General features: G+C 37.3%; 1 protein-coding gene across 1 annotated transcript in view; it reads left to right on the top strand.

Moving 5' to 3' along the window:
* GRK3 (G protein-coupled receptor kinase 3) overlaps window positions 1-25,928 on the top strand; it is a 2,112,642-nt gene that overhangs the window by 462,662 nt on the left and 1,624,052 nt on the right. Inside the window, exon 2 of the mRNA XM_044068485.1 lies at window positions 2,051-2,127. Within this exon, the coding sequence (XP_043924420.1) occupies window positions 2,051-2,127 (77 nt within the window). The remainder of the gene's footprint in view (window positions 1-2,050; window positions 2,128-25,928) is intronic.

The raw sequence follows: 25,928 nt of genomic DNA, 5'->3' as shown, positions 1-25,928 counted from the left end.
CTTGCTGGGTGGCTCTGAGCAAGTCACTTAGACAGACAGTGCTTCAGGGATGAGTCTGAAAAAGGCCCAAGTGAATCAGTGTTCTGCTCGATTAACAAATGCAAATATTATGAGGTCTCAAGCTGCATTCCAAAATTTGGAGTAGTGAGAGAAGTCATTGAGCATTATGGGAGGGGGGAGAGGAAGAGGTAAAACCTGGAAAAGTCTTGTATATGTGTAGATGGGTACATCAGTCAAATGAATCATATCTGTTTGAAGAGGAAAGAGAAAGGCTACCTATTTATTATGGTAAGTACATATATTTAATGTCTTCTGCAATGTCCTGTAAATGTCATGAAATGTTTTTTCCCTGTATTTCACTGTCTGTATTTAGGTTAAAAAACAGTATTATAATAATTTACGCAAACATAATTACTATAAGGACTAATAAAAAGAAAAAGCCACAAAGCAACCATTTGTTTCAAGGAGATGTTTTTAAGTGCAATCATCTATGAAAACTGCAAGTTTTTTCTCAATAAATAACTTTTGAGCCAGTTGAACTGAGGAGCCATGTTTCCATGAAACACAATTTTGATTTTGTAGTGATACCGCCCTCCCAGTGAGCATTAATAAAAAGACACAGCTGTGTTACTACTTAAGTTTCATGTAGAACTAGAGAAGGGCACCTTCACTACCATATTTGTATGTGTGGAACTCCAGCTGTCATTCAACTGTTTAAACTTGCTCTGCTCTTGCATTCAGAAAATCATCTGTTAGTGAACTTTAAGTTAGGGCATTATGCAAGTGTGCTCAGTCTTTAAGAATTGACAAGTGCACACAGGTAGCTAACCTGAAATCTCTCTATTATAAAACATGTAGAAGTTGTTCTTGCAGGGTGTGTGGTATAGCAGCATGAGGGTAGGTATTGGCAAGGGTGCATGGTCTTGTGACTCAGTCACCTTGTACTTCTTATGATCATTTGATCCAAAAGGGAATGTAACCAGACTATTTCTAATATTTTTATCTGTTTTGGTGTGGCAATGTAATATATGAAATGTGATACATGTTAATAATTGTACGGTGTTATGACTAAATCAGAATAGTCCAACCACTTACATTTACTCCTGTGTTTCATTTTAAAACTTACTTGGTATAGGGAGATAATAAAACTGTTCCCCCCACCCACAAAGTTGTGCAGTGTCAGAGTTAGTAAATTTAGATATATGGGGATAGGGGCAGTGCCCCTCTGTGGAAAAACATTTGGACAAGTTACATTATCAACTGTGTATTTTTGCGGATTGTAATTTCTGTGACGCTGGTTTCTTTCACTAGGTATAGATCTTGCAAAGCTGAAATATTTTTATTTTCTCTAAAGTATTGTATCTTTTCTGTTTACTCCAGAATACTCCACCCTTCCATAGCCCCCCTTTTCCTATTTTTGCATATGGAGTAAGGGTGTCAGGTCAACAGTGGCCATTATGGTGGGCCAGTGCTCATGCCACTAGGTGGCTAACCCTGCCACAGTTATTCTTCCATAGACATGCACTCATACTTTGGCCAATTTAGAGTGTCCAATTTTGGGAAATTTTAGGAAAGTGGAGCACCAGGATAAAACTCATGAAAACACAGGGAAGGCATGCAGATTCCACACAGAGGGCATCTCAGCCGGGAACTGAACCAGGGAACTTGTGAAGAGAGAACACTACCTGAAGAACCACTATGCAGTCCTACACTTCAGAATCATGTTTTATCATTTTTAATTTATATTCATGTCACATTGTGATAATTTACTTCTGGCAAAAAAATATACCTAAGAAGATCCTGGGAAACAATTTGGAAAATTCAATTGGAAAATGAAATAGTATGATAAAATTGTTTAATCACTGGGATATATAGTAATAAATCATTTGTTTTACCTTTAGTTTTTTTTGTTTACTTTAATTTCCTTGTCCTACACTTTTTGTAAATAAATATATTTCTTCTAGACTAGATTAAATAGTGAATTGGTATCAAAAGAGATGAACTCTCAACAAATATCTGACCATATATTTTCTCTCTGTTTCTTCCTCAGTATACGTAGTGTGATGCAGAAGTACCTGGAGGAACGGGATGAGTTGACATTTGACAAGATTTTCAACCAGAAAATCGGTGAGTCACTTCTTGGCTAATTTTGTACCCGTTGAATAACTCTTAATAGCACTCTGCTGCTAATTAAAGTAGTTGATTGAATACGGTAAGACTGATGAATATTACATAGCATGGTTAGTTTCTTCCAAGAATTTAACAAGTGAAATTAAATATCTATTGTATTAGAATTACTTAAGAGACATGCAGTAAGGACAGAAATGACTGCAAGCAGATGAGTGCATTGTTTTAGAATATACTTTCAGTATGCAAGAATGCGTATGCAATACTTGACAAAGTCATGTGAATTTAGTACAGCTGCATGCTAAATAGTACATGGATAAATATGTTCCTGAGATTGTGTCTGTCAATTTGTGGTAGTTCTTAATGATATTTATGAAGCACTTTTGAGTACCATGTTTTGCATTTTACTTAACTTGTAAGCTTTTATAGGCAGGTTTAAGTGTTCTGAATCCATCTTGCAAACGATTGATGCTGGTGTTGAGGTAAAAAATCGCATGTGTACAACCTAGCTTGTGAATATGGAGACTCATCGGATGCATCAGCGCAATGTTAGTAGTGGGTGAAGGGGCAATAGTATTTTTAACTCTGGGGATGGTGAAAGAAAATGCTTGAAATACTTAACTGTGGTTACCTGTTGATTATAAAGAAAACAGTTTCTGTTTGTAAGTATTCTGTGACTGAGAGGTCAACAGGAAAATTAAAAAAAAAAATATTCACAAACTGAAACCAATCGATTTGCCATCTTTTTTAAGCACAAAGGAATGATTTTTTTGCATAAAGGAATGGTGAAAAAAATGCACATAATTGCTTTCAATGTGTCCTTTTGGTGATCTAATAAATTGTTGTTGAATATCCTTTCTGTGTTTCTGCATACCATTAATTTCAGAACACAATAATTTCACTGAAGATTTTGTATAAGGAAACTTAAATAAGACTTATCACATACCTTGGATCACATAATATGTTTTCTGGATACAGTTTTAGAACTAGATGGCCAAGAGCAAAACAAATTATATAACTTAAAGTGATAGTGGCAGTCTTGTTGTTTTCTATGAGCTGTTCATGGCCTTTTATTCAAATCTAGGATTAGTTCAGGCTTATGTCTCACTGCAGGCTCATTATCTGCTTACTAGAGTTACCTGCTCTGATGCATTGTGTTGTTCTGAATATATAAACATTGCTACAGATTGTGTGTATATAGTTGTGGGAGGTGCATCAGCTAGACAGACAGTAGATTCCTCAAAATACAGTCATAACAAGTTTGTTTCCAGATCAAACAATAATTGTTCTCACATGTGCTGGAATAAAATATCAGGGTTCACATCTCATTCTGTACGGTTTATGTATTTCAGTTTCATTATGATACAGATTAACCTGAGTGATTTTTCCCTAAACTAAGGCTTGTGTTTTACATATTAACTTCCTGTGCAGTAATAAAAGGTTTTGATAGAAGACTGACTTTTGACTAATTAGCTTATTATTAAGGATTGTTAAGGAAGGAAGGGAATGCTTGTCAGATCTGACACTAATTATTTTTACTATTACATTCAGACATGTATAGTTCCTTCAAGATTGCATATTTACTGCTACTTGTATGCAGTTTTGTCAAGCTGTGCCAACAGAATAATTGGCTTAAGATCTGCACATCTCTTCAGTTCACTACTCCTTAATATATTCTATTATATTGTTATTTTTCCTGACAGATTTACATGTATTTGTATGTGCATGTGTACTACAGATATAGGTATCAAACGAGAGTAAGAGATTGTGTCTGTGGAGGTTGGGCCTATATAAATGTTCTTATATTTTGCAGCCTTTTACCATATCTCCACAAGTATTTCTAGTATTGTCAATAAACTGCACAGCAGTCAATAAAGGACAAGCTTTGAGTTTCAGTGACATCAGTCTGGATTCACTACAATAAAGTATGGTTTTTAGATATGAATTAAAATAGACTACACATTTAAGTAGAAAACCATATTCAGTAAAAGATGGTTATATGTTGCTTTATTAATTATAAATGATATAGAATAGCTTTTTATTGTTGCCCTTATCACAGCAGGAAAGCACTAGGGTGAATTATAATATATTATGCATGGAAGACAGCTGCATTGCAATTAATAGAGACAAATGATCATATCTGCATACTGTGGTGTCTACCTTTGTTCCTTTCTGCCTGTGGCATTGGGACATTATGATAACTATATTTTATAGTTTTAGTGTAACTGTTTTATTAAAATAATTCTAATTACAAGCCAAGCTTTGCACAGTTACATGTCCTCTGCTCACCAGTGCGTCTCAGCAGATGTAAGGTTAGTCTTCTGTATAAACACTCTTGTCTATGTTCCAACTTCTGAGATTTTACTTTTGGCATTCTTGACAAGATTACCATTAACCGTAGGGGTGGTGACTGGGAGAACCAACTCGAATTTAAGGAGGAGCTTCTTCGGCAACTTAAACTTAATGCCAGTGCACTACCTGGGTTGAATGAAATTATTTCAATCAAACCTGTTTTGAAACCAAGGGATGTAAAGTTGTGAAGCATTGATTTATTCGCTATTTGACACTTGTTTTCAGGATGTTTTAACTACTTTTACTATTTTTATAATTTACAAGGCATGGTTGGTTTTAATTGCATCATGATGTTTTTAGATGTAGAGGTGAATTTTTGGTTATTTATTTAGCATGTGCGTTACAGTTTGCTTAAATAATTATTTGAATTTAGTTCTTAATACTGGAAGTTCCGGCGTTTGTTCAACAGACATAAGTAATTCAAGCAATTTTGATAGGAAATTGAATAACAGGTCAAGTTCTTTATATGACTATGGGTACTTGATGATTTTATTCTGAAGTCTCAGGTAGAGATGAAATTGTTCAATACTAATAAACTTTAATATATACGTTTTCTGTATGTTCATTCATTTATTTGCAAGTACCAGCTTCCTTCATTGATACATTATACCTTTAGTTAATTATATGCATGTATGTATGTATGTATATATATATATATATATATATGTGTGTGTGTGTGTGTGTGTGTGTATTTTATATATATATATATATATATATATATATATATATATATATATATATATATATATATATGGTTCCCCTTCATAGACTGAAATATCCTGAAACTCAAAATACTGAAAACACACAGCATACATATACTGACTAAACAACATAAACCGTATTACTTTCCACCAAGTATAAGCGGGGGGGTAAGCCCCCTTGCACCACCCACACCCCCTGCTACTTGATATATATATATATATATATATATATATATATATATATATATATATATATATATCAACTCTGAGATTGCACTTCACTAGACTAGGTGCAATCTCAGAGTTGCTATATTTAAGTAACAGGGGGTGTGGAGGGTGCAGCCACACACATGGGGGTGCAAGGGGGCGTGCCACCCTGCTCATACTTGGTGACAACTGCTATGCTTTGTTTTGTATGTGTTTCTGTGTGTCCTTGTACTGGCATATTATCATTATTTGTATTCTGTGTGTTTTCAGTATTTTGAGTTTCAGGATTTTGAGTTTTCAGGATTTTGGTCTTCAGTCTTCTGAATTTCAGGATTGTGATGTTTCAGTATTCTGAAGGGGAACCATATATATATGACAGAAATGACAAACAGATAATGAGGAAGAAGACAATGTGTGTAGAGTATGAATACAAGTGACAGTGCAGAAAGGTTAGAAGTACCAGCAGAGAAAAAGAAGTAAAGATGATACTACACACTAGTGAATGTATGAACAAATCATATGTACAGCATGGTGTATGTTCAAATCCAGATTTGCAGAAAGCCAAGAGAAGAGCTTACACAGAAAATTCAATATGAGCAGTTCCAGTTAACAACAGAGTAATAAATGCAATTTTAAAGCACTTAAAGAAAAGTAATGGCTTATAGAAAATGTTTGCTTATTTTTATTTTTAATTAATCAGTAATGTATTTATTTAGATTTGTTTGCTAAGAGTGTTCAGCAAGGAGGTCCCATTTTCATTGGAACTGTGCAGGGCCAAATCCAAGACAATAAACACAGAGACAGCAAGTTATGATATATATTATGCAGTTGAATTATATAAATTACATAATTAAAGCATTATACAAAGCACATTCCTAAATAAATGAACTTGAGACTGTACAATATGCAGTTGTTGCCTCACAGCAAGAGGTTCTCCTGTTCGATTCTAGGCTGGAGTGCCTTCTGTGTGGAGTCTGTATGTCCTCCCTGTGGTCGAGTGGTCTCTGAAAGACATGCGTGAATGGTCGTGCATTCGCTGAAGTTTGGGTGTCGGGGTGGCAACTCGGTACCATAAAAATCGACTGCCAGTCATTAGCGGACCGGAGTTCTGCTGTGGCGACCCCTAACTGGGAAAAGCCGAAAAGACAAACAAATGCTATATAAAGTAAGTTTTTATGAAAACATTGCTAAATTAGTAACAGGTGATGCAAGTAAAATGTACTCATTCTATTCACATGTGGTCACTCACTCCAAAATCTTCCAGCAAAACACCAATCAAGCCCCTCAGTCTGCACTTCCAAAACTTCCACTGATATACTCAAGCATGTAGATGCAATGCTAGAATAGCAAACACTTACCTTGTAAGAGGGAAAAAAAGGCAGTCATAACACACCAGTGCCACAAATATGCACACTTGATGAATCGTCATCATACTCATCCAGTATATATATATATATATATATATATATATATATATATATATATATATTTTTTTTTCCCAGTGAGTGTGCCATTTCATTGAGAGAGAATCATCAAGCAAGCAACTGTTTAGATGGCTCTCTATTACGCTGTCGCAGACTCAGGTTGCTGAATGTGTCTTTGTCGAACTGAAAAGCTCAAAAAGGCAAAATGGTGAAGCGGCTTTTCAGTGAATTCTTTCCCATTATGCAATGTTTTATCGTTTTTTTTTTCTCGCTGAACAGCAACTATTTTCCCTTGGAAAAAAATTTTGTAAGCTTTCACGTACATGTGGTCGATTATGTGTCGTTCGCTCTTATGAGCATGCAGTATCATAATATAGACCCATTTAGATAGTAAGTGCTAGCAAATCAGTCACCCTGTAAAGAGGTTTGTATAAGGGTACCATTATTTAATGTCCAGTCAATGCTGAAATCTCAGAGGATTCTGATTTGTAATGTGTGGTTTGACATTATCTAGTGAAAGTCTTCCTTAATGATAGATTCTTCTTTCCCTGGTGGAACGTAGATACAGACAACAGTGAAAATTGAGTTTTACATGTTTTAACATGGGCTACATTGAACTTACAGTGAAGAGAATCAGGTATTTGATCACAAAGGACTAAACTAGTTAGCTTACCTTTACAAAGGATCACTGCTACACATCATTTGCCGTTTTATGCTCTGACACCAAATCATAGGGTAGCTGGGAGAGGTGACAAAATAGTCGGAGTCAGTTGGCTTCTGCCAAGTTTCCATGATGGGAAAGAGATCAGGCTGATAGCGTAAGCTTCAACTATGAATTATTATTATTAATTATTAATTTGATAATTCTCTGATTGATATATGCAAGTTTAAATCTTTTGGCATTTTCTCAGTATGGTTGGAGAAAGCTTAGCTAGAGATATTGGGCCTTGATTTCAGTGGCTGTCACCAGAGACCATTAGTTTAACTGATGCTGATCAGTAAGTTGAGAGGGCTGAATGCTGGATAAAGAAATGAAGATTTTTTTTATTTTGCTTGTGAAATAGATTGTAAGTAAGTCTACATATATGTCAGTTTTTATGCATGTATGTGTATACATTTTTAAATTAGGAAACTCTAAGTAACAGGAACAAAATAACAATGGCCTGCAGACTTGGAAGCATTATTCTTAACCTCACTCATAACAATTACTTCAGAATGTGCTTAACATTACAAACCAGTGATGCAGCTGAAATAATGTTGACTTTAGTGCCAAAATGCAGCACCACAAAAAAAAAAAGAAAAGAAAAAGCTTTATATGCAATTGTTGAGGAGAAGTGAAAATATGACAAAATATAAAAGATCTTGGGAGTTCTTGCAGATGACTTCCTTTCATTTGATAACCATATAATCTCTACAGTCTGCAGAACATGTGGAGTTACCCACTGATCCTCTATGATGTTGAGAGGCTTGCTGAGAAGGCAACACTCTCTGTGTAAATCTATTATTAGACCAATACTTCACCCTGTTCTGGAACCTATGCACATGCCATCAGCCTGTTCTGGAACCTATACACATGCCATCTGGTACAGCTGGGGAATATAGAAAGATTCCTGACAAAGAGAATTGAAAGACTTCAATGCTTGGTTTGTAGCAGAAGAATAGAGCACTTCTTTCTGAGAGGAGTCCTACACTTCACATCCACGAAAGTTAAGGGCCTGTTATTAATTGAAACCCTTTCTTAGAATACCTCGCTGGTGATTTAAATCCAAGAGGGTAGTCAACATCATTAACAGTAATATCAATCATGCTGTGAAATGTGACAACTTCTAATTTCACAGACTCTCAAGCCTTTGGAATGAACTCCCCCTGTTAATTAAACTCAAACCATTAACCCATACCTTTTTGCTGGATGACTAGATGGGTACAAGTATATTCCAGCATGATTTATTTTGCATCACCTTCCCCGTATTCAGTAGACCTTGCTCTTTTTCACCAAGCCTATGAACCAATCCTTACTTCAGAAATTTGCAATGAGGCAGTTTTTAATGAAATACAAACTCTTCTATTTTTTTTTTAGCAACAGTAGTTTCTACAACATTTCAAGGTATACTAGAACATATTTTTCTGCTATAATAAGGGATCATTTCTCATATCTTGCATTTTTTTTTCATAGAACTTTGCTGCTAAATTTGGACTTTCCAAAGTCGGATTGTCCTGAATAAATCCTGACACATTGTCTGTGAAGATTGTTGGATGAGTTAACGCATTGCTTAAGCTTTTCTTTACTGTCATTGCAATGTCATAAATCTCAAGCCATTGGCTGGTAATGCACACAAATTAATGGTGTTCCTTCTGTCTGTATGTGGATTCACACATACCCTTTTGATATCACTGAACATGATGCACTTGTAAGAATTGCTGCCATGAAAAAAAATCAAGTCACTTGATATTTACAATATGACAATTCTAAAAAAAAAAATAAATTTTTTTTATATATATATATATATATATATATATATATATATATATATATATATATATATATATATATATATATATATGCCATCATACCATCTTTATTTATATATACTAACTCCATAGTTGCAAAAAAAAAAATCTTTGGATCTCTGTTGATGTACAAATATGAGTTGAATATGTTTCACTTTCCCTGTAAATAACAGTCAGGGACTGTTTAAATCAACAAATCTGAACTCATCCCTTTCACATTCAACCAAGTTCAAGAAACCATTTTTGAATGATGGAAGTTTGTGCGTTTTAGTTTCAGTTAAAATTTGAAAAATAGCAAAACTATATTCATTTAAAAGAATGTTTAGGGAGAATTTCATGTTCAACACTGATCGGAACTGCTATTCAGTTATTAAACTCAGTTTATTATGGAAATGTCTATGTATTTTATTGATAAAACTTCAACTAATCATAGCCCAGTTATGGGAGTAATTGTACTGCTGGGGGCATTTGGGTTAAGTGCAGAAAAATGGATAATTAGTGGTATCTGTAGAGCAAACTACCAGTGAATATATGGATAAGATTCAAAAGACTGAGAAATCATGTGAACATGATAAGAATCAAATACATTTAAAATATGATATTCTGAGAAACCAAATTTGTGCATAGAAAATGTTGTTCTTACCCCCCCCCCCCTTGTTTTTTAAACCAAAGCATGGCTGATTGATAAAAATCAACCATCATTCACAAAAGAAATGCTTTAGAACTTTTTTCTAGTTATATTTTGGCTCCTGCCACTGTCTTAATTCTCCGCATGTCCCTATAGTCCAGATCCCCACAAGTCCCATCCTGACAGCTCAACAAAGTTTCCCACATAGTAAGGGTCTACTTGACAGGAGAACACAAACGGAGCACACAAGGAGTGCCATACTGCATGTCTTGCCCTAAGTAAAACCACTATGATAATATAGGTTCATAGGTTCATAGGTGTTTACTAGACAAACAACCACAAGGGCCTTTTTAAGCCTAGCTATGCATCCCAAATCTCTGACAAGCTGTGATATCCTTGATAAGTGTAAGCATGGTCCTGTGAGATGAATCATTTACAGGTTAACTGTTTCCATTAGAGACATAGGTGCCAAACCAGGGATGAATTTCCTGTTTCCCATCCAGTTGTACAAGTTGCACTTGAATTGGGTTGGGAGGAACTCTGCTTCACATGATCGGGAGCCTATTCCATAGACGGGGTAGTCTCTGGGATACATACCTATCTCTCCAGCAGGTCCTATTTATATCACAGGCAAGATTTAAGTCTTTAGAATGGGTAATTCTGGTACTGCTTCATTTGTGGATATGTAGGAGGTCCATCAGAGTGGGGTCTGACAATGCCTTGTATGCCAGGCATAGATCTCCCCTCAAAAGCCTGTAGATGACAGAGTACAGGGATAGGACCTTGAGGCAGTCTGCATATGAAGTATTACATACGAGCTGTATTCCTTTAGTGAGGAACCTCTGTGGACGTTCCATTTGTTGGATATGCCTGGTTAGGAACATGCCAAAGGGGACAATTGTACTCAATGACTGATCTGATGAATGCCAAATACAATGGAACAATGACTTCCTTGGATTTAGATGCCATACCTTTGTTTATTAGTTGAGGAACATAGAATGATTTCCTCACCACTGTAGACACATGATAAACAATGGCTAGATTGCCATTTATGTGTGTCCCTACGTCCCTGACTACTGAGTCAACTCTAAGGGGTGTGTTGTCAATGTGATAGTTACCAGGGATGGATGACTTCCCAAAAGGCATTATTATGCATTTCTTGGCATTGAGTTTTAGTCCATGGCTCTGACACCAGTTGTTTGTCTGTGTCAACCCCTGCTGGAAAACATTTGTGACAGTGTGAGATTCAATGATAGCTCCTAATTTGCAATCATCTGCAAATTTAGCCAGCCAGAGACCACTGACATTGGCTTTGACTTCTGAGAAGTAAATGCCGAAAAGGAGTGGTCCAAGGACTGATCCCCAAGGGACTCCACTTGTAACTGTCCTCTTTGTAGAGGCGGACTCCCCAAGTCTAACTTCCTGGGTCCTGTCTGTGAGCCAGTTGGCTATCCACCAGGTGACATACGGGTTTCTACCTAACCTCTTGAGTTTTTCAGCAATGCGTGAGTGGGGTATTGTGTCAAATGCCTTGGCCAGGTCAAGGTAGGCAGTGTGAACAATTTTGCCCTGATCCATTGCTTTGATGACCTTCTGAAAGAAGTCCACCAGGTTGAGTAGGCATGGTCTGCCTTTGACAAAACCAAACTGGGTTTTGTCCAGTGCCTGGAGGTTTACTATATCTCTGTTGATCATCTCCATGATAATTCTTTCCATGGCTTTACATATAAGACTAGTGAGACTTATGGGTCTGTAGTTTCCACGGTCTGTAGATGGCCCACCTTTGTGCAGATGGATGACTGCTGCCTTTCACCATTCATGAGGCAATAATCCTGTTTGGAGGCTACAGTTAAATAGTAATTCCAGAGGCCATGATAGGTCATATTTCATGCTATTTAGAAGCCATCCTGGGATATAAACTGGGCCCATTGATGCAGTGTTCTTGTTCTTAGAGAGAGCATTAAGGACCTGTTCCCTAGTGATAGTAAGGAGAGTTAGATTTGATAATATTTCCTAAGGGAAGGTTGAGGGGGATAGAGAGGAGTAAAGCTGGAACTGAATTTATCAACTAGGGGGTTTGCTATATCTTCTGGATCAGTATAGGTGACTCCATTTACAATGAGCTCTGCACACAATTGTGTATTGCCTTTGAGGTTGCGGACATAGTTAAAGAATGCTTTGTGGTTGTCCTTGGCCTGGGAGGCCAAACGTACCTCGAATTTGGCTTTGGTAGACTTTATTTGTCCTCTGAGTTGTTTATTTTGATGAGAGTGTTTTTATCCTGCTGGGTGCCGCACCTCCTATTTTTTGCCGTGATTTTATTCCTCCTGTTATACATCTAATTGATTTTGTGATTCCACCAGGTTGGCTTGTTTTTTTTGAGATAGTTCTGTACTTCTTCCTGGTGGGTACAGGCTGCCTCTGTGCAGCTATTAACATGCTTGTACAGGGTTTCTGTGAACAGTTCTGCATATACAGATGTACAAAATTATGCTATTATACCAATATCCTATCAAGGACCTCTGCAGTACAAAAAATCATTCAAATAATGAAAGTTTTTTTGAGAGGAGCTAGGTTTGTAGCTGTACCCCCACAACCCCTACTAACTAGATACATTAACTCTGAGGTGCTATCTTGAAGTAACAGGAATACTTGATTTTCTAGCTAAAGTTATGTATTTCCATTAATCCAAAGTAATGCAATTTCAGAGTTAGCATATGCTGTTAGCAGGGAAGTGCGACCTCAGAGTTAGCATACAAAGTTAGTAGGGTAGTGCGACCTCAGAGTTAGCATATGTAGTTAGTAGGGTCTTAGGTCACAACACACAAATTAGGGAGTACAAAACAGAGCAGACAACTTTTTTTTACTGATACATTAATTTTTATGGTTGTATCAAGTATGTCTTTTTTGAGTTTGAATTCCTATTTTCTAGATTATAGGTCTATATATGAAATCTTGATTTGGAGTAAGGCTCAACAAACTGAAATTAATATAATTCTACTGTTCTTATTCACCGAACACACTATCATGCAGTTATTAGATGTATTGTTATTTCTATTTCTATGCCTAGATAAAATATATTTATGTTTCTGTAATAGGTGGTAGTCAAAAAAAGAAATGTGGATTTAATAATAATTACCCCAGCATTGATTCTGAGTTAGTAGCTCCACTGAGACATATATCATAAATAAATTAGTTAATAAAAATCTAGCTATCAAAAGAGTACCACATTTATTTACTTTTAAACTTAAATGTTAGCACACCTTTTAATTAAGTGGGACAGATAGAAAGATTTTCCATAACTGTAATATTATATTCTTAAGGTTTCATATTTATGGGATATGTCAAACTGAGATTTGCTTTAGTAATAGGTACACCTCAGACAGTTACTTGTTAAGGGTTATTTTTTCTCATCCCTTGAGAAAATTGGGATGAATATTTCTGTGATATGCAAAAGTCATAAAAACATTGTAAGTGGTAATATTCTGTTTATTTTAATATAACCAAAGAAATTCTTTGGAGGATAAAATGGAGCCTTTTCATTTATATACATGTTTCAAAATGTATCTTAGATTCAGGAGTAAAGAAACAGCATTATGTGATGTGTGTGTGTGTGTGTGTGTGTGTGTGTGTGTGTGTGTGTGTGTGTGTGTGTGTGTATGTGTGCGTGTGTGCGCACATGTGTGTGTGTGTGTGTGTGTGTGTGTGGAGGGTGGTGGGGGGGGGGGTTCAAGCTGGCTTTTGTACATGTCATTAAAGGATCAGGACCCAATATTTTACTTGCTTTGTAGAGGCAAACAGCACTACATACATATTCGCCAATGCTCTTTGTAAATACTCTGCTAGCTTACATAATACCACTGTGTCTAGGCTGCATAATGTATCCAAGCATGAAAACCTATGTAAAAAATAAGAAATCATTTTTAGAAACAGTTTTCGTAATTTGAGACATTGTCTTTTCTGAAATAATGTCACATCACTTTTGTGCTATACTTTTAGAATCTGACAGAGGAAGAGTCTAGCTATGTTGCAAGATGCATAATGTGGTAAACATATATAAGGATGGTAAATGGAAAAATTCCCAGGGTGGTTGATGTAAAACATTTATATACCTTCTTCAAGATGTTGGAAGGAATGGTCCTTCGCTAACCATCTGTCTCTTTTGATAACAATGTTCTGTGAAGTAGCAGCGTGACTTTAGGCCACAGTTTTCCATTAACAGCATTATCTGTGCCATTTTTATCTTTCTTTTGGTTAAGTGGAAAACATTTGGCTTTGAAAGAACTTCTGATTAGTAGTTTATAATACACAATGGAATATGTAAGCAAATCCAAAGTAGCTAAAAATAACATTTTTGGGGTAGACTTACATCAGAAACATTTTATCTCTTTTGAAAGGTAGAGAAATGAACTGATGTGTTTTTGTGATATTCCTACTTTGTGTTAGTAGTATACTGGATAATATCTTAAAGCTTATCATTCAGCAAGTTATCCAATAATACTGCTTTATTTTTAAAGAACTAACTTACAAACGCAGAGATGGAAAGTTAAATGGTGAGTTTTTATGGATGTACAAAATGAATACATCTGAAAAAATGTGAGATTAGAAGAATAACAAATATGCCATTATAGGAACCATTTCATCTGAAAATGAACTCACAGCTGCAGGTCATATTTGACTCAAGCCATTATGTTAAGCATCTTTGGGTTGATGGTAAACAGATGCCAGTCAAAATATGGAAAGATTTGCCTAAAATGTAAACGCAAAGCATGTGGAATTTTACTTTATAAAATGTGACATATTAAATCTATAAGGAATTAACTGCTTTTTTATACGATGGATTAGGAAATTTGTATTCCAATAAGACATTAGCTTGAAGAAGTAGGTAAACAACATCATTTTGATTTATATGTGTGACTGTTTGACATAAAATAAATGTTATTTTCTATAGTTTTGGACATGCAATTTACATAGTTTTATATTATAGCAATTTTAAAGTGAACTGCCTGAGCAGGCACTTTGCCAGAATAAGAGAACAAACTGAGCTAATACCAGTAGCAGCAGTAAAAAACACTGATAACATTTGTCTAAATATGTGCAGGTAGTTGTGGTAGGGAATATGCCAGCACCATGCAAAATTAAAGAAATCCTGAAGTTAAGTGTTTAAAAGATACCCGAAAGGAGATACAGCTGCCTTTGATATGAGATGAGGTAGGCAGTACACTTATTAAAGAGACTAGATGATGCTAGAAATAGCAGAGACATGGAAAACGTTTCCTCAGTGAGCACTGATTTGGAAGATTGGTGAAAGACAGCATTTGTATGGGTGAGTGCAAAAGCACAGTCTAAGGAAAACATGGCTATGCATAACAGCTAAATCCATCCGTCCTCAACCCCTTTTACCATTTTGAACATGGAGTCGGGTGTCACTTCAACAGTGACAATCATCTCGAGCCACGGTTTACACTGCCAGGTGGTTAGCCCTGACACAGTAGTTCATCTGTACCACACTCTCGCACCTATGGCCAGTTTAGATTGTCCAGTCCACATACTGCATGTCTTTGGAATGTGGGAGGAAACCAGAGCACCCAGAGGAAACCCAAGCAACCACAGGGAGGACGTGCAAAGTCCACACAGAAGACATCCCAGCCGAGAATCAAACTGTTTAACTTCTTACTGTGAGGCAACAACACTAACCGCTGCACCACCATGTCCACCCTGCTTAGGTGAGGGACTACAGTTAGGGGCCTTTATCTGTCACACGTTGTTCCACACTGCTCGTTCTGTCAATCCTAGGCTAATCTGACTGCTAACACTGTCTTGATCTCCTTCTTAGTTCCAGTGTATGAAAGTACCTGTATGCAATGCTGTCTTGCACTCTGACTTATTAACCGTTCTCATGGTCATCAGAAACCAGCGCAAGGATATCACTGTCCTTTTCTGTTGTGCCTTATATCTTCCCATGGCTGGTAATTCAAAGAATTCTTTTATCCACAACTGTATGTCAGATGTCAATGTCTCTCTTCTTAGAAAACACAAGATGTCTGAGGATGAGAGCTCCTCTTGATCAACAAGGGTGAACAAACCAAGAACACCGTGTATTAAACAAGCAGATATAAGAAAGATCTTGGTCTAAAGTTTTCTGGCACAGTGTTCTTTAAAGTCTGCAGCTGTCATTGAGGTATTCTTACTGTCACTTTTGTCTTCTTCTGAATCAGTAAACACTGTGCCTCTGACCACCTGGCCACCTGATGTACATTTGATACAGTACCAAGGCTTCAGCAATGACTTTGCTTTGTGAGTGAATCTGAGGTTAAATTTATAGCCTTTTCACTTCATATACTGCATCTGAGAGGTCATCACTAGGGTTGATTAAAGTGTCAGAACTCAGATTCCCCATTGATGAAATGGGTATGACACCAGTTCTTTGGGGTGAATAACTTGGAGACTTGAAAGTGAGTCCAACCTTACATGTGTTTCCCTTTTCCCTTTTAGCTGTAATATTGCTTCCAAAGATGGTTGGTACATAAAATATGAAATTTTTAGTCCAGAGTTCTTGGCATCTAGTGGAACAGATTTATAGTTGGCCTAGAAACTGAGATCTAGACTGTAGGCTGATAAAGCTTTACGCATTTTTCCATTACTAGAACACATTCTAATTTACCCAGAAGGCCACTGAATACTGTAGTGTGAATTAGACTGGCATGAGATCCTGTTGTCCTTGCATGGAAGAATAATGTGGTCTGAGAGCAGGTAATAGGATGTCACACATACATAGGGGTAGGCCATATCCCAGCACAGGAAAAACCGTTTTATATATACAGTGAGCTCTTGCCCTCATTTGTCCCTGTATTTCAGGATTCACTCAGATGATGCAAATGTTTTTCGGCTGCTGTGGTCTACCTCATATTAAAGTCTCTATCGTGAAAATACACTCTTTCCTTCCTTGCTTGTTCTTCTTTTGACAGAAACAATGGAAATAGGCAGTGGATTCCTTACCCCGTTATAGAGTATTTAGGTTATATATATTTTATCTCATTCTCTTTTCCTCCCACGGTGTTCCCTGCTTCGGTTCTTAATGCCACCTGGTGGCACAAAGTTTTCTTAAGGTGCATTATCGTAGGAGGAAAGAGGATCACATTTGAGCTGAGTACCTGGCTCTTTTGATAAAACATTCTGTTTTCCTGGTTTGTTTGAGGCCATACCAGAACATTTTAAGGAAGATAAATACTCTTCTACTCATGTGACCAAGCCAAACTGCTTCTCCATATGGAATGAAGGTCATGGCTTCCTTTCATTTTCTTTGTCTCTTAATGATTATTTATTTTATCTAATGCAGCTTTTCAAATTATATTTAATTTACATTTCTATCAAGATGTGCACTAACATACCTGCATTCCATAACTTGACAGAAAACAATCTGTTGTCCAAAAACAGGTTGAGCATGAACTCCTCAATTTCATATTACTACTAAAATAGTAAGGAATGTTTTGTCTGAGAAGCTTTTTGTTACTTCTGTTTTGGGCTACATCTGCCAGTGCCTTTGAGTGTGTTTCCTGAAAAGTCTTCATTCTGTTAGGTATTACCTATCAGAAATATTTAGAGGTTGTTGCACCACACCACACTCATCACATAGTCTCACTAAATCTACACCACCAAAATCCACACATAGAAACACAAAAACATTCGTGGAGGCTCTCAATACAAATCTGCTCAAGCAACAGAGACCTCCAAAGCAGAAATGCAAGCAACCTCCACCCCCCAACACAACCCAAATGACACATAGCCCGCAGACTCAGTGTGCCACTCAACCACAGCCAGTAAGGCAAAACAACGTACCCAACACACTAGTCATAGGTGACTCTATAGTCAGGCACACTGATGTCCCTCTCACCAGGCTAAACAAGGAGAAGGTTACTGTCAGCTGCCTGTCGGGTGCCAGGATCCGCCACATAACCCACGAACTCAGATCACTCCACAACAAGTACAAATATGACTCTGCCATTGTCCGGGAACTACCGCCCCATTAGCCTGACGAGCCTGGTCTGCAAGGCCATGGAACGTATCATCATGGAACTTATAAACAAAGACATTGGTAATCTCCAAACTCTGGACCCCACTCAGTTCAGGTTTGTAAAAAGCAGATCATGTCTCCTAAACCTGATAGACTTCTTTGAAGCAGTCACCAAAGCCATAGACAAGGGTAAGGTGGTTCACACAGCCTATCTAGATCTTGCCAAGGCTTTCAGCACCATCCCTCACTCTGGAATTATAGATAAACTCATTAAACTAGGTATAAATCCCTATGTCACAAGACGGGTTGCCAATTGGCTCACTGATAGGACCCACACTGTGAAATTAGCAGACTCCAAATCTGACTTCAGACCAGTGACAAGTGGAGTACCACAGGGTTCAGTCCTGGGTCCTTTTCTGTTTGGTATCTACTTCTCTGAAGTACAGGCTAACACAGAAGGTCTTTGGCTAATGAAGTTCGCAGATGACTGCAAACTAGGAGCCATAATAGAAACTCCTAACGATGTGGACATCCTACAAAAGGGTCTCACTGAGACAGATGCCTGGTGTCAAAGCCATGGCCTCAAGCTCAATACCAAAAAGTGCATTGTCATCCCCTTTGGTAAAAACTCTGTACCCATGAACTACAACATAGGTGGTAGTATACTTAACACCGAAAGTGTGATAAGAGACCTTGGGACACAGGTGGACAGTAGTCTCTCCTTTGATAATCACATCGCCACAGTAGTTAGGAAATCCTTTTATGTGGTACACCTCATCACAAAAGGTTTCTCATCCAGAAAAAAAGAGGTCATTGTTCCCCTCTACTCATCACTCATTAGACCCATTATAGAGTACAATGCCCCCTTTGGTATGTACCTCACAAGACATCTACAACAACTGGAAAGGCCGCAGAAATACCTCACAAAGAGGATTACCGGCCTCAAACAAATGCCCTGTGCAGGCTGTCTCAAAAAACTCCAGCTTTACTCCATCGCATATCGCCTACTCAGAGGAGAGCTCTGCCTAACATACAAAGCTATGTCAAAACCAGGGCTGTTAGACATGCTCCACTTAAAGAAATCCCAGTTCCTCCGAGCTGCACCTAAACCTTGTCACCACAATAAACAGAAGATGCCGGAGGGATAGATTCCTGTCCCAGAGACTTCCCATACTCTGGAATAAACTACCTATCTATATCAAACAAAGCTCCTCATTAGCACTCTTCAAGAAAAATCTTGATGATTGGATGGAAAATAGGAAATTCACCCCGGGGATCACCTCTGTGGCTCTGCTCGACAGTGGCACAGGAAAATAATTTTCTTGGGTGGCAAAAGCCAGGGTACCTTTTTGGCTGTGCTTGTATAGGCCCCAGGGCCGATAGCCTAGTACCTACCTGTAAACCTATGAACCTATGTTTCCATTTGTGTTGTATAGTGAGTAAATATCCTGGCGGAGCAACCCAATTTTCTGTCCAGAAAGGTCTCTTGACTTTCTTAACTCTTAAGTTACATCTGCCCATTTTTCCTGAAAGCAAGTGCTTCTTCTGAAAAAGTTGATGTACATATCTTTGTCTTCATGTTTACCTCATGAGGATCAAGAATCGTTGATGCATGGATGAACTGTTAATCCATTTCTTTCAGAATGCAGAAGACATGCAATTAGCCAAACTGAATTTCCAAATATCTGACTACTAATCACATTAGTTTCTGTCACCAAAATGCCTGATGAGCTTCTTAATACAGTGAAAGAACATATGACTGATATGGAACCTCCATTGCATGTATCAAGAATCTATCTACAGCTGTGATTTGTAATGAAACTCTTTGTGTTTCCTTTGTCCCTCCTTTGCAAAAACCCTGCAGTTTATCATTGCACTTTAGTAGCAGAGCCATCTCAATAGCTTCCTCTCTTGGCAGTTCCTTACAGCCATTTTCATCCTCCGTGACTGGTTTTGAAGTGCTTGGGAATCCATTTTTGTCAGTTACACTTTCACCCATAACAATCTAAGAATGTGATGAGTATTTATGTTGTTATCACCAATGCCTTAGAACATAGTTGCATATTCCATGCAAGCAATATTAACTGTACAGGTTAATTTTAAAAATATAGTGTTTGTGTGCCTAGCTGTTGCTACATCCTCTGTCTCTATGCCCCTCTGTTTATGAACTAAGCCTTGTGAGTGTGCAAAGGCTGACAGAGGGAAAGTGAATGATTCTGCAGGAGTCTCTTTCCAGCTTGGGTAAATGTCTGGGGTTTCCTGATAATTAAATGTAGTATTTTTCATTCAGTTTTTAGTTTCTGCTGATACGCTAATACTTACTAACAGAGGAATGCTCTATAGCTCTTATATTTCCTTGCTATGTGGTTTGTAGACAGCTGTTGTTATAGTTTTTGGCATTGAAATTCTCGGCCATATTTCTTATCTCTTCATTACATAATTATTTTTAATTGCTGCTGAACAACATTTAACTCATTACAGCGGAGTTTACCATTTACACCTCTTTAGTAATCACTATAGTTCCAGAGATAAGAACATTTCTTTGAAATGTGAGGACATAATTTGATTCAATCAAAAAGCTTAGGCTGTGCCCACTGGAAATTATAATGCAAACATCTATAACTGTAATGGAGGGGATGAGTTAAGGAACTCATAATCATGTCCATAAGTGGAAAAATTAAAAATAAATATTTTACAGCTTTAGAGTACTTCTTTGCTAGTCACAAGGCTTCCTGTATTAAAACAGATACATGATTGGTTGTGTGATGGTTCCATATGTCTTTATATAATTCATCTAATTGTTTGGTACAGTTTAATTCTGTCTTGTAGTCTGTGGCAGTGTCAGAGTTGGTGCAGGCCTTCCTTAGGCTTGTTAAACTTTTTCCATGTTTTACAATTCCCAGCCCCCCCCCAGACGCATAGTTGTTTATTCCAGTGCCCAGTGATACACTTCCTCTACTTTGAGAAAAAGACAAGTACTTAATAGTAAAATGAATTATAGCAAGTTGTAAAATTAATGTGTGTCCATATATAAAGTGCCCTTAGAATCATTTTCATATAAAATTTTACAAAATTTTTACATAAAAATGAATAAGTAATAAACAATAAATAGAAAATTGAAAAAGTATAATTTAGCAAATTCTAAAATGTTGAAAGTATACATTACTTCAGTTGGCATAACATAGCAGTGTGGAGTATATATAATACAGTGGATATAAAAAGTTTACACACCCCTGTTAAAATGCTATTTTTTTTGTGATATAAACAGACGAGACCATAATAAATAATTTCAAAACTTTTCCAACTTTAATGTGATCTATAACCTGTACAATTCAATTGAAAAACAAACAAATCTGTCAGGGGAAAAATATAAAAAATAAAAAACATACAATACGCTGGTTGGATAAGTGTGCACACCTTTAAACTAATACCCTGTTGTATGTGCACACCCTTAAACTAATACTTTGTTGAAGCACCTTTTGATGTACATGCAGATGTATACCACTGCTACAAAGTGTGTGGTAAATTTACTTAAAGCATCTGAAGATCAGGTAGCAGGAAGAATAAATAACACCTGATTTTTCTAACCTGTCAGCTTCGTGTTTCAAATGGTTAGTGTGGTCAGTAAACTGTAAAGAACCTGTCCTGTGGTAGTATGCAGACATACTGCACTGCAAGTACCATTGTGATAATAAACTTTTGTCATTTTATACATTCCTGGATAAGTACTAGACTAATTGCTGTCCTTGTGGGCCATTTTAACCTAGTCAGTTTTCCTTAGTGAGGATCAAACCATGCACTTCTGCTCTTTGAGATAAGCACATTGACCATTATGCCAAACACCAAGTATCAAAGTCGCGTTGCAGTCTCTGGTAAACAGGATGTAATAACTGCAGCAGCTACCTTGTTCTGATATGGGATTTTTTTTTCTTTTTTTTTCCACTTCCGCTTCCTTAGGCTTTCACAGAGAATTGCTGAGCCGCGGCTGAAACCTGTAATTTTTGTACTTGGGAGAACATGTAATCTTCTGACAATTCATGTTCTGTCTAAGTGATGTATCCAAGTCAGTTTCTAGGTACATGCCATGAAGAAGGCATAACCATGGGATGTAATTAATGGTTCTCTGATAGGTGGTTATCAGGTGTCTTTTTACAAATAGTTTCCAATGCCAGTGAAGGGTTATCAATCCATATGACAAACAGGGTTGATTTCATTCAGTAGTATTCCAACAGTTGTTAAACATCATAGAAAACAGAGGAAGCCCAGCGTTTGTTGTAGTTACTATAGCAAGCATGGAAACTGTTGACCTAAACTGTCAGCTTTTAAGAGGAATGAAATCTGAGCTAGAAGAAGTTTTCACAGGAGAATGTTTTTGTTGTGTTTGTAGCTAGTTAAGATGGTTACATATAAGAGGTTTGTTAAAAGGGAATGCACCAAGAATTTTTCTGATTTTCTTTTCATCACTTCAGCAAGGACATGTCCCCTTAGAGACGCTGACAAAGAAGCGAAAAGTGTAAAATGAACAAGGCCAGACAAGGAAGAAATATGTAGCATATAGTGTATGGCAGAACAGTATTTTCCTGAAACATTTTTTTTCTTATTTGCTTTGCTTATTTTCATAACAGCAAACATGATTAAAAAATTGTAAAAGCTAAATGGCTAGTTTTGATTTCTGGGGAATAAAAGCAAACTGAGCTGCCATCATAAACTCCTGAATAATTCCAGGCAATGCACAGGTCTGAAGTTAAAACTGTTAAACGTGCTGGTTGTGAAAACTGCAACTGCTTTTTTATGAAATAGGACAATCCAGACATGCCTGGCTGCATAGGGAGGGAGCCCTGACTGTGACTTAATTGAGCAGGGATTAATTTGCAACTCTTTCACTGGAGGAACTAGGCAGAGAAGGACAGGAGGGTTGGCCCACTTACATCACTCAGGGGGGATACAGTGGTAGTATCTAACTGAGAGCTTATTGGGCAGTGAGATTGCCATACCACTCAACTTCTCAGAGCAAGCAATCTAGACAGATCCAAACATAATGGGGGGAGAGATAAACAGACAAAAACAGGGACAGGTTTTAAATAGTGCTCTTAAAAACATATTGCTAGAATAACATTTCCATTAGCATGCATTTTCTGAAGGATGTGAAGTCTGAAACTCAAATGACTGCCATTACTTAGTGACTTCAATCCCCAAATATATATATATATATATATATATATCTATAGTGGATGTAAAATGTTTACACACCCCTGTTAAAATGCCAGGTTTTTGTGATATAAAAAATAAGACCACAATAAATCATTTCAAAACTTTTCCCACCTCTAATGTGACCTATAAACTGTACAATTCAATTGAAAAACAAACAAATCTGTTAGGGGGAAAAAATCTAAAAAATAAAAAACTTACCATAAGCTGGTTGCATAAGTGTTCACACCCTTAAACTAATACCTTGAGATGCACCTTTTGATTTAATTACAGCATTCAGCCTTTTTGGGTAGGATTCTATCAGCATGGCACATCTTGACTTGGCAATATTTGCCCACTCTTCCTTGCAAAAGTGCTCCAAATCTGTCAGATTGCGAGGGCATCTCTTGTGCACAGCCTTCTTCAGATCACCCCACAGATTTTCTACTGGATTTAGGTCTGGGCTCTGGCTGGGCCATTCTAAAACTTTAATTTTCGTCTGGTGAAGCCATTCTTTTGTTGAGTTGGATGTATGCTTGGGGTCATTGTCGTGTTTCCTCCACCTTGACTAAAGCCTCAATTCCAGCTGAAGAAAAGCATATTGGGCATGATACTGTCACCAACATGCTTCACCGTGGGAATGGTGCTCTTTTGGGGTTCCTATCAGAAGACGGAAGATGCATTTTGTCAAATGCATCTTGGTCGAACTTCAAATGTCGAAAAAGCAAAATGATGAAGCAGCATATAAGCGAATTCTTTCCCTGGGAAAGAATTTGCTTGGCTGCTTCCATCACTTTGCCGTTTTTGGCACTATAGTGCAATCTCAGAGTTGGTATGTTTAAGTAGGTGGGGTGTGGGGGCACATCAGGGGGTATGGGGGCGAAGCCCCCCACTTTATGTAATGTTTGAATGTGGTTTTTTTTTTTTTTTTGGAACAGCAATTTTTTAGTTTGATGTGTTGTGAATTCAAACTTTTGAGTTTGATATAACAACGTTCGATCATTTGATCATTCGTTGTTATAAAATAGACCCTTCTTTTGGTGATACAAACTGTTGTTTTTGCGCCAAACATACCTTTTGGAATTGTGGCCAGAAAGTTCAACCTTGGTCTCATTAGACCATAACACATTTTCCCACATGCTTTTAGGAGACTTTATGTATTATTTTGCACATTTTAGCTGGGCCTGGATGTTTTTCTGTGAAAGAAAAGGCTTCCATCTTGCAACCCTACCCCATATCCCAGACATATGGAGAATAATACAGGAGATTGTTGTCACATGTAGTACATAACCAGTACTTGCCATAAATTCCTGAAGCTCCTTCAGTGTTGCTGTGGGTCTCTTGGCAGCCTCCCTGACCAGTTTTTGTCTTGTCTTTTCATCAATTTTGGAGGGATGTCCAGTTCTTTGCAACGTCACTGTTGTCCCATATTTTCTCCACTTTTTGATGACTGCCTTCACTGTGTTCCATGGTATATCCAGTGCTGTGGAAATTTTTTGTACCCTTCTCCTGACTAATACCTTTCAACAATGAGATCTCTTTGATGCTTTGTAAGCGCTCTGTGAACCATGGCTTTTGCTGTAGCAGGCAACTGAGTAAATGTCAGGAAAATCCTACTAGGACAGCTGAACTTTATTTGGGATTAATCAGTCTCTTTACTTGATGGCAGGTGTGCACCCAAGAAGACTGAATGTTGTAATTAAATCAAAAGGTGCTTCAACAAATTATTAGTTTAAGGGTGTGCACACTTATGCAACCAGCATATTGTATGCTTTTTATTCTTTATATTTTTTCCTCTAACAGATTTGTTTGTTTTTCAATTGAATTATAAAGGTATAGTTCACATTAAAGTTAGCTTTGGGCTCACTTGGTCAAAAAGTCTGTGAGATTGCACAATTCTTTGGTTTGAAAAATATGCCTTTTTTCCAACAGTGTGTAATGTCTGAGTTAGTGTAGATAAAATAGGGTGTGTGGGGGGTGTCATGCCCTCCTACAAAAAATGATGTTTTAATATTTTTTTTTTTAGTTGTAATTATACATGAGATTAAGGATGTTGCTTAGTGTATGAGCAGTAGTGTGTGAGTGTTTGTAAAATCAACATTTTGTGGTCTATTTTGACAGCATTAACGTTTATTTATTTATTTAATATTCGTTCATTGTGTAAGTGGACTGGTCTGTTGACACTTTCCAGCCACGACGCGAGCATAAAGAGCAGAGGATGTACTGGGAACAAATAATTAGAGAAGAAAAGATAATAGAAAGGGAAGAGGCCAAGAAGACATTTGGTTTACTGGCTAGTGATTGCCTTCCCTCCCAGGGTTTGATATCAGAATATACAATGAACAAAACATGCTGGAGGGATAGGTTCCTGACCCAGAGACCCCCCATATTCTGGAATAGACTGCCCATACATGTCAAGCAGAGCGCCTCATTGGCCCTCTTCAAAAGGAACCTTGATGATTGGATGGGAGATAGGAAATTCACCCTGGGAATCATGTCAGTCGCCCTGCTAGACAGGGGTCCAGGGAAGTAAATACTGTGGGAAGAAATATGCAGGGAATTGTTATAGCTAGGCTTGCATAGGCCCTAGGGCCGATAACCTAGTACCAAGCTATGAACCTATAGACAAAGGGAGAAGGATAGGGAGATCCTAAATAAAAGACCTGCTGTGGTAGAGTTTTTAATTGAATCTAAAACAGGAGCTCCTGTTAAAAAAAAGAAAATGAGTAGGCCATATAAAATATTGTATTATAACTGAAGGAATTAATTAGAAGAGGTTA

The sequence above is a fragment of the Protopterus annectens genome, chromosome 4.part0 (assembly GCF_019279795.1).
Source record: "Protopterus annectens isolate FY-2018-M chromosome 4.part0, PAN1.0, whole genome shotgun sequence".
Taxonomy (NCBI): domain Eukaryota; kingdom Metazoa; phylum Chordata; order Ceratodontiformes; family Protopteridae; genus Protopterus; species Protopterus annectens.
Note: the sequence above shows the minus strand (reverse complement) of the source record. Positions and strands in the feature narration are given on the sequence as shown.